General features: G+C 44.8%; 1 protein-coding gene across 2 annotated transcripts in view; it reads right to left on the bottom strand.

The window, feature by feature from the left end:
- Positions 1–506: 506 nt before the first annotated feature.
- LOC121575704 (metallophosphoesterase domain-containing protein 1-like) overlaps positions 507–16,500 on the bottom strand; it is a 44,832-nt gene continuing 28,838 nt past the window's right edge. The window contains exons 5-8 of one of the 2 annotated variants that reach the window (XR_006002376.2): positions 6,134–6,249; positions 4,671–4,784; positions 3,757–3,939; positions 507–3,324 (exon numbers count right to left, since the gene is read on the bottom strand). Coding sequence is in view for 1 of the 2 variants with exons in the window: in XM_041888988.2 (XP_041744922.1) it covers positions 3,818–3,939; positions 4,671–4,784; positions 6,134–6,249 (352 nt within the window). In the remaining variant the exon portion in view is untranslated. Of the gene's footprint in view, positions 3,940–4,670; positions 4,785–6,133; positions 6,250–16,500 lie in introns of both variants that reach the window. The other variant, XM_041888988.2, reaches the window with a different exon arrangement.

Consider the following 16,500-nt stretch of genomic DNA (forward strand, 5'->3'; position numbering starts at 1 on the left):
TGGAGCGAGAGAGAGCGAGAAATGGAAGGGGGCGATTGAGATGGAGTGCGAGACCATGGAAAGATAGACAAAGAGAGAGCGAGAGGGAGGGAGGGATAGAAGGAGGGAAAATAAAGAGAGAGAGAGGAGATGGGAGTCTATATGAAAGGTACTGTATTAATAGTGTAAAGCAAAAAGCCATCCGCAAATAAATTACCCCATCTCCTCCGGGATTACTAATGTAATTATTTGAACGAGAGTTCTCATTAGAATGTGCAGAGGTGTGGAAGAACCAAGCTATCAAATGAGAGATGAGGAACCCAGGTTTAGACACTGGAAATTAACTCTGGTCCTGGCTCACATAATTGATATAAGACACAGATACGTTTGATTGGTGCAAAAGAGCCAAGCTGAGATTGTTTTTTGTATCACCACACTTTTTTTTAAAAGACAGAACAAAAGAAAAGAAAGAGGAAAACTTACACAAAGAAAGAGTGTGGAGAAGAAAAGGAAGGATGATCCATTGGTCACAGATAAGGTTTAATTAAATTTGTGTAGATAATCTCTCAGAAAACCAGAAGCAGGTAGTTTTAAGAAAGGTATTTTACATTTACAGAGTTGTCTCCAGGGGCAACACATTATACAATACCATTCTAAAATGGTTGGATGTATTTTTTTCCACATAAAAAAAATATTGGACATCATTAAAGCAAAAAATGAATCCCAATAGTTAGTATATGCCTAACAATGATATACAATACAAGCAGATTGTCATCAAAAGTTATTAGATTCAGAACAGCATGCCCCAAGGAACGAACTAGAAATACAACAGCAAAACTTTAGAGTTTTCAAAGAAAACAGGAAATACAGAATACAGCTATTGAGGCACAGTGCATAAAAAGTGAGACATTTCAAAGTTAGGGTTGAAAGAGAATAGTAAGAACTGCCCAAAAACAAACAGACATTTTCCCCTGCAGAAATCTTTAAAAGAAAGTAAGATGATACAGTCACTGACTTTTCCTATTTTGGTCTTCATCAGTCAATATTCCCCCCCTCTCTTAAGCATGTTCTCAGAATGCTTACCCCCTGGCTCTACCCACACACACACACACACACACACACACACACACACACACACACACACACACACACACACACACACACACACACACACACACACACACACACACACACACACACACAATCGCACACAGGTATACACACATCCACATACAATATTCATACGCACTTATCTGTAAACATTCTATCCTAGTCTCTGTATTCCTACAACAGGCCACTAATCTGCTCCATGAAGACATAGCCCAGCTAGCACAATGTGCAGAACAGCAGTGAAACACCAGTGACCCTGGGAATAAAACGGAGTTAGAGGGGATGTTAATATATAATGTCTGAGAGCAGAGAGATCAAAGAGGGATGTAGTCTTGTTATGCTAACCACACTTTGAGCTCAGCCAGCCAACCAAAGACTTTGGCTTCCAGAGGAGCAGAGGAGGGATGCTCATTCACAAGTGCTTTAGAAATAAAAAATGAACCCTTTTTACGCAGACAACTGCTTGACAACATGAAAGAGTTAATAATAGCTACACGGGGTGTGCGTAACCCCGTACACTCTAAAACATTATGGGCTAAAAACTTCCCAATTTAGCGCTGGTTAAATAGTGGACAGAACACATGTTGGGTTACTTTGACCCAGCCAGTTGGGTTGCATGAATAACCCAACATGTTGGATTGTTGGGATTACCCAAACATGGGTTAATTTAACCATCAGTTGTTGTTTTTTTACTCTCATGCTGGGTTGACCTAGCAGCTTGGTCTTTTTTAACGTAATCCTTAGGTTATTTTCAGGAGGCATGGTTTATTAGGGGCGTGGCTTTCAGATAGATCTTATTGGCCATCCGTGAGAGTAAATGTCATTCCTGTTCATCATCTTAAATGTACATACTGCAAATAAAAATTTTATTAAGCTACAAAATGTAAATATTCTACCTTAATATGTGATAACTATGCAACAGAACAGATGAACAGGAATGACATTTACTCTCATGGGTGGTTAAAAATAACTATCTGAAAGCCACGCCCCTACTAAACTACACCTCCAGTCTTCTGATCTGACCTGCTGGGTCATATCTCAATAACCCAGCACCAATAACCCAGCATTAATAACCCTGCAGTTTTTAAAGATAATAACCCAACTAAGTGACCCAATACCTGCAACTCAGCAGTTGGGTCAACCAAAACAACCCAGCATTTTTTAGAGTGTAACATAGTGCAGATAATATTATACAGTAATAAGCATTTACTAGCCTATATAATAACTTCAAATTAAAACATTGTTTCTGCACTGCCTCTTTTTTAACAACACACAAATATTTAACAACTTTTAAATGCATGGCAACATTTTAAGTAAACCTTGATTGCAATTATTTTTTTTACAATGACAGGTGACGTAGATTTACAGTTCCAACTTCTTGACCAGTTATGGTACATTTAGGCCTACAGCTCATCTTCATCCATTGGTCCACTAAGAGTTCAAAGTTCATTCCCATGATACATCTCTCCCAGAAAGGGCACCATAGAGCAGTGAGAACATTCCAGACACCGCTGCTCCTGTACAGGGTCAGGAGCGAACACATTTCCCAATCCGCTTTGTTGGGTATTATGAATTCCCAGTATTCCGTACTCGGAATCAAAATCTTGCAGACTTCCCGGCCAGTGACCTCAGAATAAACTTGCCAGGATCACGGCACACGAGCCAGGGAGGAGTGGGTGAGCTGATTACACATGCAACGAGGGATGGAGGAGGGAAGAAGGAGAGAGGGGGAAAAAAGAGAAGAAGGGAAGAGATGAAGAGAAGCGATCCCCTGGTTAAGAGGCTTACTGAGAGTTGAAATGAGACCCAGGGGAGTGGTGTCAACACGTTTGACACTTATACTCACACACAGCCCGTGGCTGAGACCTCCCGCTGCCCTCACACACACATACACACACAAACCACCATGCCCAAGGCCTGAGAGAGAGAGAGAGAGAGAGAGACTAGAGGGGCAGAGGAAAAGAGGGATCAAAAGAAAAAGGGATGAGGGGAAACCAGTGTTTTAATCTGCAGTGCAGAAACTGTGATATTAGAGTACTGGCAGGGGGTGTCCTCTCTGTGCTGGCAAACAGCTCCACAAAGTCCAAAATTAGAGATTTGGGTCATGTTTTAAAACCCTACTGGTAAATGTTCCATCACTCCTCAGGGAAGGTCTCAAATGAAGTGTGGACCACACTGTCACAATGTCAAAACGCCGCCACTGAGCAACTTCCACTGGTGGCTTAACAGAGTCCTCTATGAGGAAGCAAGAGAGAATGAGAGTTATCCAGTGTCTTCTTCTGAGAGAAAGACTGTGAGTCCAAACAATGACACAGCAGACAAAGTTCCCCCTGTCCTCTTCTCTATCTGAGAGCCAGATCAGATTGTCAGTGCAGTAGAAGTGCAACAGAAGATTTACAGACTAATGCTGACATCTGGGGTCTGTCTTTTGCCTTACTTTCCAGTTTGTAAGAGCTTTTGTTGAAATAAAGACAGTACATAAAAGAACATCAATGGATTTGCCAAGTGAGGATTGGCAACAGCGCCTGTCTCTCTAGACATACACATTGTCCGTAAGAGACTTGGGCGTGTGTGAATGTTGTGCTACACACACACACACACACAGCATCTATTAGAGCCTTGAATATCTACACTACTCCACCACACCTGCCCACCACCCTCACCTACCTGCCTTCGCACCACTAGGCTCCTGATTGGAGGGGGGCTCAGCAGGGCGGGGCTTCTCTAGTCATGTGGTCCTGGTGGGATTGGGCAGGTCGAAGACGATGGGCGGGTTCATGGGCTGGAAGTTGACGGTGCAGGCCGAGGCGTTGACGAACGTGGTGGTGCCGTCAGTCATCATACCATAACCTGGAGGAGGTAGAGGAGAGAGGAGGGGATACAACTATCAGAGCGGGAGATAAAGACTGTTACAGTAACACTCATTTATTCATTGACTTCTTTCCACTCTCTCTACATTTCCCTTTATTGACACAACTATCCGCATCTAACACTTACAGCGGCAACTGCATCTCGCTTGACATGTAGCAAATGTTTTACAGGTGAGATACGTTTTGCCTTTTTAGATCACTCATAATGAATGAACTGGTCTTATGAATGTGTGACAAATGACAAAAGCTACAATTCCTTTTTTCTCCCTTCTTCCTTGCTCCCAGTCTATCGCAGTCCCACTCAGATCCACACACAGGGCTAAATCCAGCCTGTTCCTCCCTGTGATCTAGTTACTAATCTGGTCCTCTCCGATGGGGCCATGGTGCTCCAGAGGACCCACACTGACCCGCTAACCCCAAAAAAGCATCTCTCAGCCTGGAGAGAAGGCCTCTCAGCCCCCCCCTTACAAGTCTGGATGAGATGCCACGGTACCACTTATAGGCATAATATATGACTCTTTAATAGAATCAAATACAGCCTCGTTGCAAGAAACCATAAACAAGTCATAATGATGTATTCCAAAGACCTTGTGCTACAAGATCAATAATCTGATTTAAATATGCAGGTTTGTGTAGCAGTATGAGAAACCTAATTCATACAGAATGAAAGTGTGTGTGTGCGTTTGTGGGTGTGTGTGTGTGGGTGTGTACCTTCGTGGATGTGTCCGAACACATGTAGTTTGGGCTGTACTCTCCTCTGGACAGTGTTGAGTAGCTCCATACAGCCCACGCGCTGCATCTTCTTAGGAACCCAGTCCAGGAACCCTACAAAGAGACAGCAACACAACACACATCAATAACTGCATAGTAAACATTGGTGATATAACATACAGACACATGACTACACCCCATATACACATTAAACCCCACCAATATTATAATACACTATTCCAGAAGCCCTGTAGAGAATAGAGATGAATCACACACATTCTGCTACACACACCGCTGCACTCTGCTACACGCAGTGTGACATGTGTGAGAGACTGATTTAGTGTCACTATAAGAAGCATACTGCTGAGTCAATAGAAACACTAACAATACTTTTCTTTCTTCTGCCATGCACACATTGGTGGTGGATGGGGTTACACACACTGGAGGTGCTTTGAAATCTAGTGAAAAGCTCGAAATAAGAAAATGCAATTCAGCTAAAACCCCTTCAAATCACTTTGGGTTACTTTACAAGTCTGTGGATACTTTTGTGACGATGTGGAGAGTTATGGCTCCGTCTCCATTTCTGGACACTCAACTCTAATTATCTGCTTGTTTTAAGGCAGCTGGTGAGTATACAGCTTTTATACAGCTTTTTCCCCTCCTGTGTAACTTCCTCCTCAGCGCTAGATAAAGAGAGGCCATATTTCTCCTCCATCTCCGTTCCATCGCTTTATCGCGCCCCATAAAAGACGACAGGTTTTGCCGCAGTGCGAACGAACAGCGTCTCTCACTCTTTTACTCTGTCCCTTTTCACCTGTCCCTCGCTATCTGCTGTCTCTTTCTCTTCCTCTCTCTCTAGACCGTCCGTCTCTCTGTAGCCCTCTGTCCGTCTCTCTCTACTCGCTCACTCCTCTCTGTCCTCTTCATTCTTTCCCTCTGTCTCTCCCTCCTTCTCTCCCTCTCTCTCCTCCTCCTCCCCAGCCTCTCTCTATCCCTCTCTCTTTGTCTCTCCCTCTAACACGCTTTAGTGGCCCGCTGTAGCTGCTCCATATGCTGGTGGCTTATGAGGAGAGGGGAGCTGGAGACACTTGGCTAAACTGAACGGAAAATAACTCCCTGTGTTTAGAGGCGAGACGCCACGCTGGAGCCACAGAAATCAATCACACATACTCGTTTGAGCATCTCCCAGCTGCAGCGGGAGATGAGGTGTGAAAGTGTGCGTGTGTTATGCAAATGTGTATGTAAGTGTGGGTAGATATTTACACGAGGATGATAACAGGAATAAATTACAGATTATTCAAAAAGTATGACTTATTTGACAATCTATCAAAGCATTGGGTCTGCGCACATGTGTGTGTGTGAATGTGTACATATGTGCGTGTGTATGTAACGCGTGTGCATACGTGTGTGTGCGTGCGATGCTGTCTCATGATTGTTTCCCCCAGGTGTAATGTGTCCCTCACCCAGTGGGGGGCAGTGTGTGACCAGTATGTCGGTGGAGTCGGGGATCTGGTTCCACTTGTCCAGCAGAGCCTGACCTCTTGGCAGGTTGAACCCCCAGCCATAATACCATGGCTGCCTGGCTCAGAGAAAGAGAGAGGAGAGAGAGGAGAGAGAGAAGAGAGAGAGAGATTAATACAGTATATCATATCACTGTCAAAACAATCATCCATCAGATCATAATCATCATCTCTAATAAGGCTGAGCCCTGTGGGGGAGAGCCCTGCTGGGGGACAGATTAAGAGCCAAAATGGCACTTAACCTCTGAACCTCAATCATCTGCTCTGACAAATCAAATCAACTCCCTCCCTCTAAACTTAAATTAAACACTACTGCTGCCACGTACAAAGTGCAATAGCATGAATTAGACAGAACCTTAGAGACGCAGGCAGAAAGCACTAGGCTATAAAACCTCAACATTAAACATTAACGACCGCTTGATTCAACAGTCGGCATTGGAGCCTCCCAGGAAGGGAGGGGAAAAAGAGGAGAGGAGAAAAGAGAGGGACTTGATGGCTGGGTCCGTGTCCCTTCACTCTGATAGCGGACGCCTCCAGTGTGTGAGTGACGGTGGAGAAATTAACATGTCACTAACAATGAGTCCTCAGATCCATCTTCCTCTGTACCGTAAGGCGAGCCACGCGTGTGTAACCACGATGACGCCGCTGTTAGCTCTCGTACCGCCGGCTTTTTATAATTTGCAGAGAGCAGTCACTCGAAACGCCAACTTTAATCGGCGGCACGCCGTCCATCGCTTGGCGCTTCAGTGTTCAGTGAAACGTCAGATGGTGGGTGTTTTATCATTTCCTGCCCGTCTGTGTATGTATGCAAGCGAGTGTGTGTGTGTGTGTGTGTGTGGGGGGGACACACACACACACACTTGATTAAAGAGACCTAGTCATATAATACAGCCGGATACATTTGGTGTTGGTCCCAACCCTGGGGTCACCGCCTGAGAGAGGTCAAGGAGACAGAGTGAGAGATGCATTATGGGAAACGGTGTCCCATTTCAGCTTGAATCTACTCCATTTAAATTCCATCACTTTGGGACATCAGAGCCTAAACACTTGATGAAACGTCTGAAGTTCCCAGTGAATGCAATTTCAATAATTTACACAGTGAATTTTAAAACATTTAAATTGGCCTTAGCATATTAATTGGGCCGGTTAAATATTCATGTTCTTCTTAACATGGATGTCTCAATTAAAATGAGATGAGCTGCCAGTCTCTTCTGCGTCCCAAATGGCACCCTATTCCCTAGTGCACTACTTTTGACCAGAACCCCTATGGGCCCTGGTCAAAAGTAGTGCACTATATTGGGAATAGAGTGACATTTGAGACGCAACCTCTATTGATGTGCCCCCATCCATCCCCTCTTCATATCTGAATGGAGAGATGAAGAACAAGCGAGGGATGAGAGACAGGGGAAAAGCACTTTTCTCTGGTAATCGCTATTGGACTATAATTTTCCTAACAGAGGGTTAGATAAAGAGAGAGAGAGAGAGAAAGAGAGAGAGAGAAGGGGGGGTGGAAAGCGAAAAAGGGGAGATGAGAAAGAATCAAGGGGCTTTTGAGAGAGACATGGAGATGGAATGAGATAGAGATGAAGGGAATGAGAGAGAAAAAAGTGAGTTTGTTCTTTCAGTTTCCACTTACAGCTCGTCTCAAGTTAAAAGTCTGTGATTTTCTACCACTAGGGCCAAAATCACATGCTATACAGTATCTAACATGCTAGCAGATACCCATAGACTTCCAGTCATTGCGCTAACGCTAGTTAGCATTGGATCGCGATACTACTACCAAGTTCCTTCATACTGGGCACAGAGACATAAAAATGGTATCCACAAGTTCATCTGACTCTGAAAGTTCACCTGACTCTGAAAGTGCACCTGACTCTGAAAGTTCACCTGACTCTGAAAGTGCACCTGACGTTGAAACTTCATCTGACGTTGAAAGTTCATCTGACTGTATTCCTTTAAGACATGGACCATATAAAACGTCATATGTCAGCAGTGTAGCATGTTACATCCTTAACACAGTAGCTAAAGGAAGATACACTCACAGTAAAATCAGTGTAAAATTCATTCCAGGAAAAACCCTGATTCTTCTGTTTGCCGTCTAAACACGAAAACTAAAAGAATATAATACCGTGGATAACATCTCTACTATATAAATATGATTTGACCAGGAAAGGGATTAGAATATAACTAGCGTTTTTTGGTGCAGTTAGGTAGGATAATTGGGGACGTGCTCAGCGTATTAAAGATTGTTAATACCCAAGGTTTGTTATTTGTTACAGATATGAAAAAGAAGGAAACAGATGTTTGAGTTAGCGCGCTGGATCCCTAGGCGTCGTCTAGGGGCAAAGCAAAGCACACTGGGAAAAAAACAACTTTTCCCCCTTTCTTTTCTGAAGCGAGAGAGAGAGAGAGAGAGAGAGACAGAGAGAGAGAGAGAGAGAGAGAGAGAGAGAGAGAGAGAGAGAGACAGAGAGAGAGAGAGAGAGACTGAGAGAGAGAGAGAGAGACTGACAGAGAGAGAGAGAGAGAGAGAGAGAGAGAGAGGTTGTGTCAGGTTTACCCAAAACACCACTTTACTTAACAGGGTAATATTATAGAAGGTTTGAAAACAAATAAGAGATCAGTCTCGCTCTCGGGAATGCGTGTGTGTAACCATTTCAGTGAGTGTGTGTGTGTATATTTCTCCATTCAGAAGCCTAATGATATCATTAGAGAAAGCCCATGAATGATTAACGAATAAGGCAGTGCTGAGAGGCGTGAGGCGTTAACCACACACACACACTTTGGTTAACTTCACAGTCGTTAGGAAGAAAAACACCACGCCAGAAGAAGAGGAATTTTAAATCTAAATCAATTCCAGACTTATCCTGAGGACTAGAGAGGAACAGGCTTGGTGAGAAAGAGAGAAAGATACAATAGAGAGAAAGAGAAAGAGAGGGAGATGGCTTTAGTGATGTTGTGAGACAGAGGAAAAGAGAGAGGTAGAGAAAGGGAGGTAAAGAAAAACAGAGAGAGAACATAGAAGAGAGTGGTATCTATACAGTATAGAACCAGTCTGGGTTCCCTCTATACATCTTTTGACAAACAGTATGAAGAGAAGCAGAACAGGAAGATGGAATAGATGATGAGAGACAGCTAATGAATGTGTGTATGCTCCAGGAGTGTGTGTGTTCATTTCAAGTTTGCCATTTCTCAGAGAAGCAGAGTGGATGCAGTCACACCCCACCATCATCACCTCAGCTTGAGTTAATTAAGAGCTACTGTCGACTTAACGACCCTAATAACAGCCTGTGAGGAAGGGGAGGAACACACACACCCACACTGAGTCACGACGTACACTCTGCTTGTGTGCTCTTATTAGACTGTGTGTATGTGTGTGTACGAATGTGTGTGCGCATCTGGGTAATACTAAAGGGGGTTGCTGTCACTCGTCACTCCTAAGATCGGAGTTCTTCTTATTAAACGCACCCGCCTCCCCGCACCACTTGACGTGTGTCTTCGTATATGATGCCCCCCCTCCCCTTCACTACCCCCCGCAGCTAACCTCGTTAAGAGCCTGTTTCAATTAAAAGTGTTCCGAGGTGGGAGACCATTGGGACTCCGCTGCTCAGATAGAGGTCAACAGAATTGCTTAGAGATGCTATTAGTGTCTTCCTGTTCTCATTCACTCATTCACTAGCCTGGAGGCTAGGTGGGCTAGTTCAAACACAGGCTACTGACTGTTAACACTACTTACTATTACAGGTTAATTACACACAAACAATACATTATTAGATACTATTAAATACTACTAGATACTCTTATGTCTTCTGATTGTCTGATATCTCCTATTGTCTTCTTTAGTCTACTCCATGAGCCAATCAGGAGCCATTTTAAAATGAGTCAGTTTAAGAAGTAGCATCAACACTGCTTCTGTCCCATTCTCTCTATCACACAAAATAGGATTAAAATATTTGAATAGGACAGTTATAAGTTAATTTACAGACGCACACACACACAGCATGCGAGAGTTTGACTCCAAAAAGACACTATTTCATATGTTACAGAGAAATACGTTTCTTTCTCTTTTCCATTATTAATCCCAACTCTAAACCAACTAAACCTTTCCCGGCGCACACTATTCTCCCTCCTGCACACAATGGTTAATGTACAGACTTTGATGTTTAATCACGACTACCACACACACAAGCCAGTCCACCCGGCAAGATTGATCCTCACAGCAGGACTACTGAGACACAGGGAGGAGGAGAGATGGAGGGAGAGGGAGAGGGGGAAGGAGAGGGAGAGGGAGAGGGAGAGGGAGAGGGAGAGGGAGAGGGAGAGGGAGAGGGAGAGGGAGAGGGAGAGGGAGAAAGACAGACACTGATGCAGAGAAAGAGAGGGAGATTGAAAGAGAGGGAAAGAAACGGAGTGGAATAGAGGGAAAATAAGAGATTGGGAAGGAGCGAGAGAGAGAATGCTGAAAGGCAGAGTACTGTATATCTGACTCGGACAATAAGGAGGATATAAAATGTGACAGGGCCCGGCCCAGCCTGCAGTAACTGAAAGGTCGCTGGTTCGATTCAGCCATTCTGCCCTTGAGCAAGGCAGTTAATCCCCAACAACGACTGCTCCCCGGGCGCCGATGATGTCGATTAAGGCAGGCCCCCGCACCTCTCTGATTCAGAGGGGTTGGGTTAAATGCGGAAGACACATTTCGGTTAAATGCATTCAGTTGTGCAACTGACTGGGTATCCCCTTTCCCTGTGTGAGCTACAGAACAGTCCTTACTTCAACACCACCGTAACCTCCCACTCTTCCTGTCACCATCTTTCTTCATTTCCCCCTGTCCTTCTTTAATCTTTCATGCTCCATCTTCATTTTATTGGATCTATCAGTGTACCATAACTCTATCCATTTATTCCTCCTTCTATATGTTTGGTCATCTAGTGAACACCCATTCTCTCCCTCCCTCTCTTCCTGTCTAATCTCACCTCTCCACCTCTTTACCTCTAACTGCCCCCGTCCCCCCTTCCACTCTCTCTGTGGAGAGGCAGATTGGGGACATAATGGCCCTCAGCGTGACTTATGTAACACCCAGCAGGGTCAGGAGGAACCGAGGAGCACCGGGCTGACACACACAAATGCACGCATGCTATGCATACATACAAAGTGCATACATGCTCCAAATTCTGAAAGAAATATGAATACACCCAAGACACCGAAACAGGGAAACTTTATCCGTAAATGTTGACCCATGGGAAATCAAGCAATGCTGTTGAGTCAGTCTCTCCTCCCATCTTTCCCTCTCTCAGCGCCTGTGTGTGTGCCTCTGTAGTGGTTTAATTGCAGGCGAGCGGTGAGCGCAGTAGGGGTCTAAGCACTGGGTGGGTGGAGGATTAGGTGACGGACTACCACCGAGCTCTCATCCACTAAACACAGTACAGTACACTCACTGAGTTACACCAGTCAATGCCTGGCCCCAGGGCTTACACAAACACACTGACACAAACACACACCTGCACAACTCCCTCTGAGCTGATATACACATTTTGTTCTACACAGACACACCCCTATCCAGCAGTAGTCTCAGTGTCCAACCATCCTAGCGAAGCTGGAGCAGACCAAGGTGGCATCGCAAAGCCCATCTGTGACAGAGTGCAGGGACATCTGCCCACACACACACACACACACACACACCAAGCCTCATCAACAAAACAGTGATGGGTACAGAGACACTTGTCTTGTGTGAAGTCTGAAAGGCCTGGTTCTCTGGCCCAGCAGCAGTCAGCCACACAGCTGTGCTCATTCGCAGCTTTCACACTCATCATCAGCAGCAGCAGTACACAACCCAAGAACCCCCCACACCTTCAATGTTAGGTTTAAAGCCATAAATGTGTTCTTACAGGGTTTTCTAAAAGGAGAGCATATATTCTGTCAGTAAAAATCTAATCTTTATTAAACTAGCAGCAGCACACAACAATATTATACAGCTGTGAAGCTGCCTGTACATTTCCTCTCGAAAATCTACATTTCTTTGTCAAATCAAGCTGGTTTCATCCATTCCAACAGGGAGCCCCGTCAATGAAGCGCAGCTGCTGTCTAAACCAACCACTAACCCCCACCTCCCCCCCATAAATCCCAGAGCTCCCACCTGTGTTTGTCACACACCCCTCACCCGTCCCTCCCGCTCTTCCTCTCTCCCTCCATTTCTCCCTCCGGTCCTCTCTCTCTTCCATGTCTACTCCTCCACTGTGCCATTCATTCTGCTTGTTTGGTGAAATGCTGAAACATCGTTCCCACCGCCCCGTGTCGATCACACACACACACTCACATGCACAAACACTCTCTCACACACTCACATGCACACACACTTTCACACTCACAAACACACTTTCACACTCACAAACACACCTGGCAGGTCTCAGTCTCCCTATAGACGGATTCCCACATTTAATAAAATGCAGGCAGACTTCCTCTACAGGGGAACGATGAGGGATAGAGGGAGTGAGGAGGGGAGAGGAAAAAAGAGGAACAGAAAGATAGTATATACTGTAGGGAGAAGGAGAGACAGATAGACAAAGACAAAAAAGAGAATGATGAATTAGAAATGGGGGAAAAAGAGTGATACAGACGTACCACCAGACAGATAAAGACAGAGAAATGAGAGACAGAATGACAGACAGACAGACAGATAGATCGATAGATCGATCGATCGATCGATAGATAGCTGTGGGGAAATTGTGAGAGGGAAAGCGAGAGAGTGACAGAGGGACTCATGCGTAGGGTTAGTGACAGATGAATAGACGTGTATCTTGTTCCTGCTCTCCTCTCTTCCTCTGTCACTCTCTTCCTCCCTCTCTCCTGCCTGCTGCTGTTGCTCTGTAATCAAGTTGGATGTCAGAAAAGACAAATGCATCTCTGCCCTCCCTCGCTTTCCTCTCCTCCGTGCCTCTCCCCCTCCCACTCTCTCTCTTTTTTAGGAACAGTTAGAAAAGTAAGGATCAGCAGAAACTAGCCCAGTCAGAATCTCAGAGGAAACAGTGTTTGATCAGGGACTGAGCCTCTCACACACATCTCTCCTATACCTGTGCTATAGCTTATGCTTCACTTATGATCTGTCAATTGTAAATCTGCACACACATCAAAACTACAACAGTGAAATGCATTAAAGTGGGACTTACGAAAGTGTAAGGGTTGGGGTGAGGTGTGACCCAGGTGCGGTGCAGGATAGACAGTAGGCAGTAGGCAGAGATGGTGAAACAAGGATCTTTACTGGTGGTCCCGAAGCCAAAATACAAAATAACGGACTTATCACGATAAAAATAAGTCTCCAAAAACCATTTGACAGCCAAAATACGAAATACTACCTACGACTGAAACAAATAACGAAACAGGGAGAACACTTCTCAAGTACCTGTACATAGATCTCCGATCAGACACTGAGTAGTACTGCTGGACATAGAGAAACTAGCAGAGAAAACTGAGCAAGGGAACACAGGGAAGTGAGGGAATAAATACACAGGTGAACAGGTAGACACAGGTGACACCAATAGGATACTGATTAGTCCAGACTGTGAGTGAGGAGGTGCCTAAGGTTGTCGGAGGATGACACCTAGTGGGTCTCTCTGGAACTGCGACCCCCTGCTGTAACAGGAAAGACTTCTAGTAGTTAAACATACACACCACTTTGCAGGAACTTAGGGCTACACAACAGAATATGGCATCTGGGTCATTCACTATCGTATTATCACTAATATTTCTGGGTCATTCACTATCGTATTATCACTAATATTTCTGGGTCATTCACTATCGTATTATCACTAATATTTCTGGGTCATTCACTATCGTATTATCACTAATATTTCTGGGTCGTTCACTATCGTATTATCACTAATATTTCTGGGTCGTTCACTATCATATTATCACTAATATTTCTAGGTCGTTCACTATCGTATTATCACTAATATTTCTGGTGTTTTACATCACACCATATATCAGCAAGTGGAGCTCTGAAACTAAATCAGGCTAAAAGCATTTCTTACTGTATTAACCTGAGAGAATGAGGAGGAAGGAACACTTTTATTGACAACGTTTCAGCAATTTACGGCCCTTTTTCAAAATAAGAATTTATAAGTTACAACACAGTTGCCGATACAATCTCAAGCAATATGCAGTAAACACAATTATATCACCCTCTCTACCTAATCAATAGACTCCTCACAAGGTTAGAATATATCAAGACACGTAGTCACACTATGACATGTCTGTCATGGATTCCTATGAAAATACAATGTCAGGAACTTGAAACCCTACCTCTTTAAGGAATACCTGGAATAGTATAAAGTAATCATTCTACCACCACTACCCCCACCCCCCCCCCCCCCCCATAAAAAAAAAAAAGTGGTTGTCCCACTGGCTATCATAAGTTCAATGCACCAATTTGTAAGTCGCTCTGGATAAGAGCGTCTGCTAAATGATGTAAATGTAAATGTAAAATGTAACAGAGTTACTGTGCATGGTCATGAAATGCTCTGTGAGTTTCTCCAGATTCTGTAGCTAACTACCCCGAACATAGAACCCCCTCCTCTCTCACCCTCTCTCCCCTCCCTCTCTTCCCCTATCCCTGGCTGGGTAGTGTGAGATACTGAGAGATGACAAATCTGCTGGGTCCTGACAGACGACTTCATGCCCAGCGATAATGAGCTCCCGTCGGATGCTGCTCTCACAGGATGCAGAGACACGTTACACTAATGTTGCACTAACGTTGCTGCTAGGGTGGGGGGTTTCATGTGGAAGTCCACATGCCACATGCCGCCACCTATGTCTACTCCCAAAGTGGATACACTTGAGAGAAAGAGAGAAACAGAGAAAGGAAGGAGAAAATGAGAGAAGAAGAGAAACATGGAAAAGGGAGGGAGGAGGAGGGCCAAGAAAGAAAGAGGGGAGGGGGCAGAGTGAGGAACAGAATATACCCAAATATGACAGCAAGGTTCTCCTTAAAGATTTGTCTGTGCGGTGACCTACCTAATGCTTAAAGTAGTGATCTTGTTTCAAGCCAGCACTTATGATGTAAAAGCCACGAGTTGACCTACCATTTGGTTAACACTGATCTGGGTCAACATAAGGTCCAATGCACACTAATCTGAACTTCCCCCTCCACTTTGAAGTAAGCTGCAGGTTGAGTAGATGATCTGACATCTTTCTCCTGTGTCCATACCTGCCCATACACCTATCATCCAGGGTCTAGTCTGAATCCATTCAAAACACACCTCTATAGAGTGTCACAGGCAGACAACAGGTCTTTGCCATATTTTAACTGCTACTTGCCTGCTTGTCTCATTTCCACAGTTCCCTAATAACAGCCATGGCGCTAGGCGCTAACCCCGTTAGCAGAGAACATAATGAATTCCCATTTAAATAGCATTTAGAAGCGCTAGGGAGCACATTTGTCCCTTCCTGTTCTAAATAATGACCAATTACCATGGAGGAAGAGGTGGCTTCACAGAGGAGGAGAGACAGTTGAGACGACAGTGGGGGAGACGGGGAAGAGTGGAGAGATGGGGGAGATGGGGGAGGGGCTTTCCTTTTTAATTGGTGGCAGATCTCAATGTGATGCGTATCTTTTTCTTCTTCTTCTGATTCTGCAGAGAGGGGGGGGGGGGTGAAATAGGGAGGGAGCGGAGAGAAGAGATAGGGAGAGAGGGGAAGAGAAAAAGGGGGATGAGGCAAAAAGTGAGGGGAGGAGGGAAAGAGAGAGAGAGAGAGAGGGCGAAAGTGAGAGGGAGCAACAGAGAGAGAGAAAGAAAGATAGAGGGACTAGCATGTGTCTAAGCTCTGTTTGTCTTGGAGGGATAATGTGCGTTAGCTACATCCACTAAAGTCTAATTCTGTCCATAAAAGCTGTTGGACTTTCCCCCCCCCCCTCCTTCAGACTGATAGTTGCCTTGGCAACCGTGGCATATCTTCCCTTTCTCAAACAGATGTCCCATTTAGTTGGAAATTAGAATGTGTAAAAACCCACGAGACACAAATTATTTCAAAGTTCTCCGGTGGACAGAGGGAGCGAGAAGAAAAGGAAAGAAAGGAAAATAAAAAAAGAGAGCCACTCTACTGTTCCCTCCCTCCCTCCCTCCCTCCCTCCCTCCCTCCCTCCCTCCCTCCTCCCTCTCTCTCTCTCTCTCTCTCTCTCTCTCTCTCTCTCTCTCTCCCTCCCTCCCTCCCTCCCTCCCTCCCTCCCTCCCTCCAATCCACCAGTCTCCTGTGCATAAGGAAACACACTGATTCGTCAAAGATGGAGGATGGTGGAATGGTGGAGGGTGGGGTGAAAA

This window comes from Coregonus clupeaformis, unplaced genomic scaffold, assembly GCF_020615455.1.
Source record: "Coregonus clupeaformis isolate EN_2021a unplaced genomic scaffold, ASM2061545v1 scaf0009, whole genome shotgun sequence".
Lineage (NCBI taxonomy): Eukaryota > Metazoa > Chordata > Actinopteri > Salmoniformes > Salmonidae > Coregonus > Coregonus clupeaformis.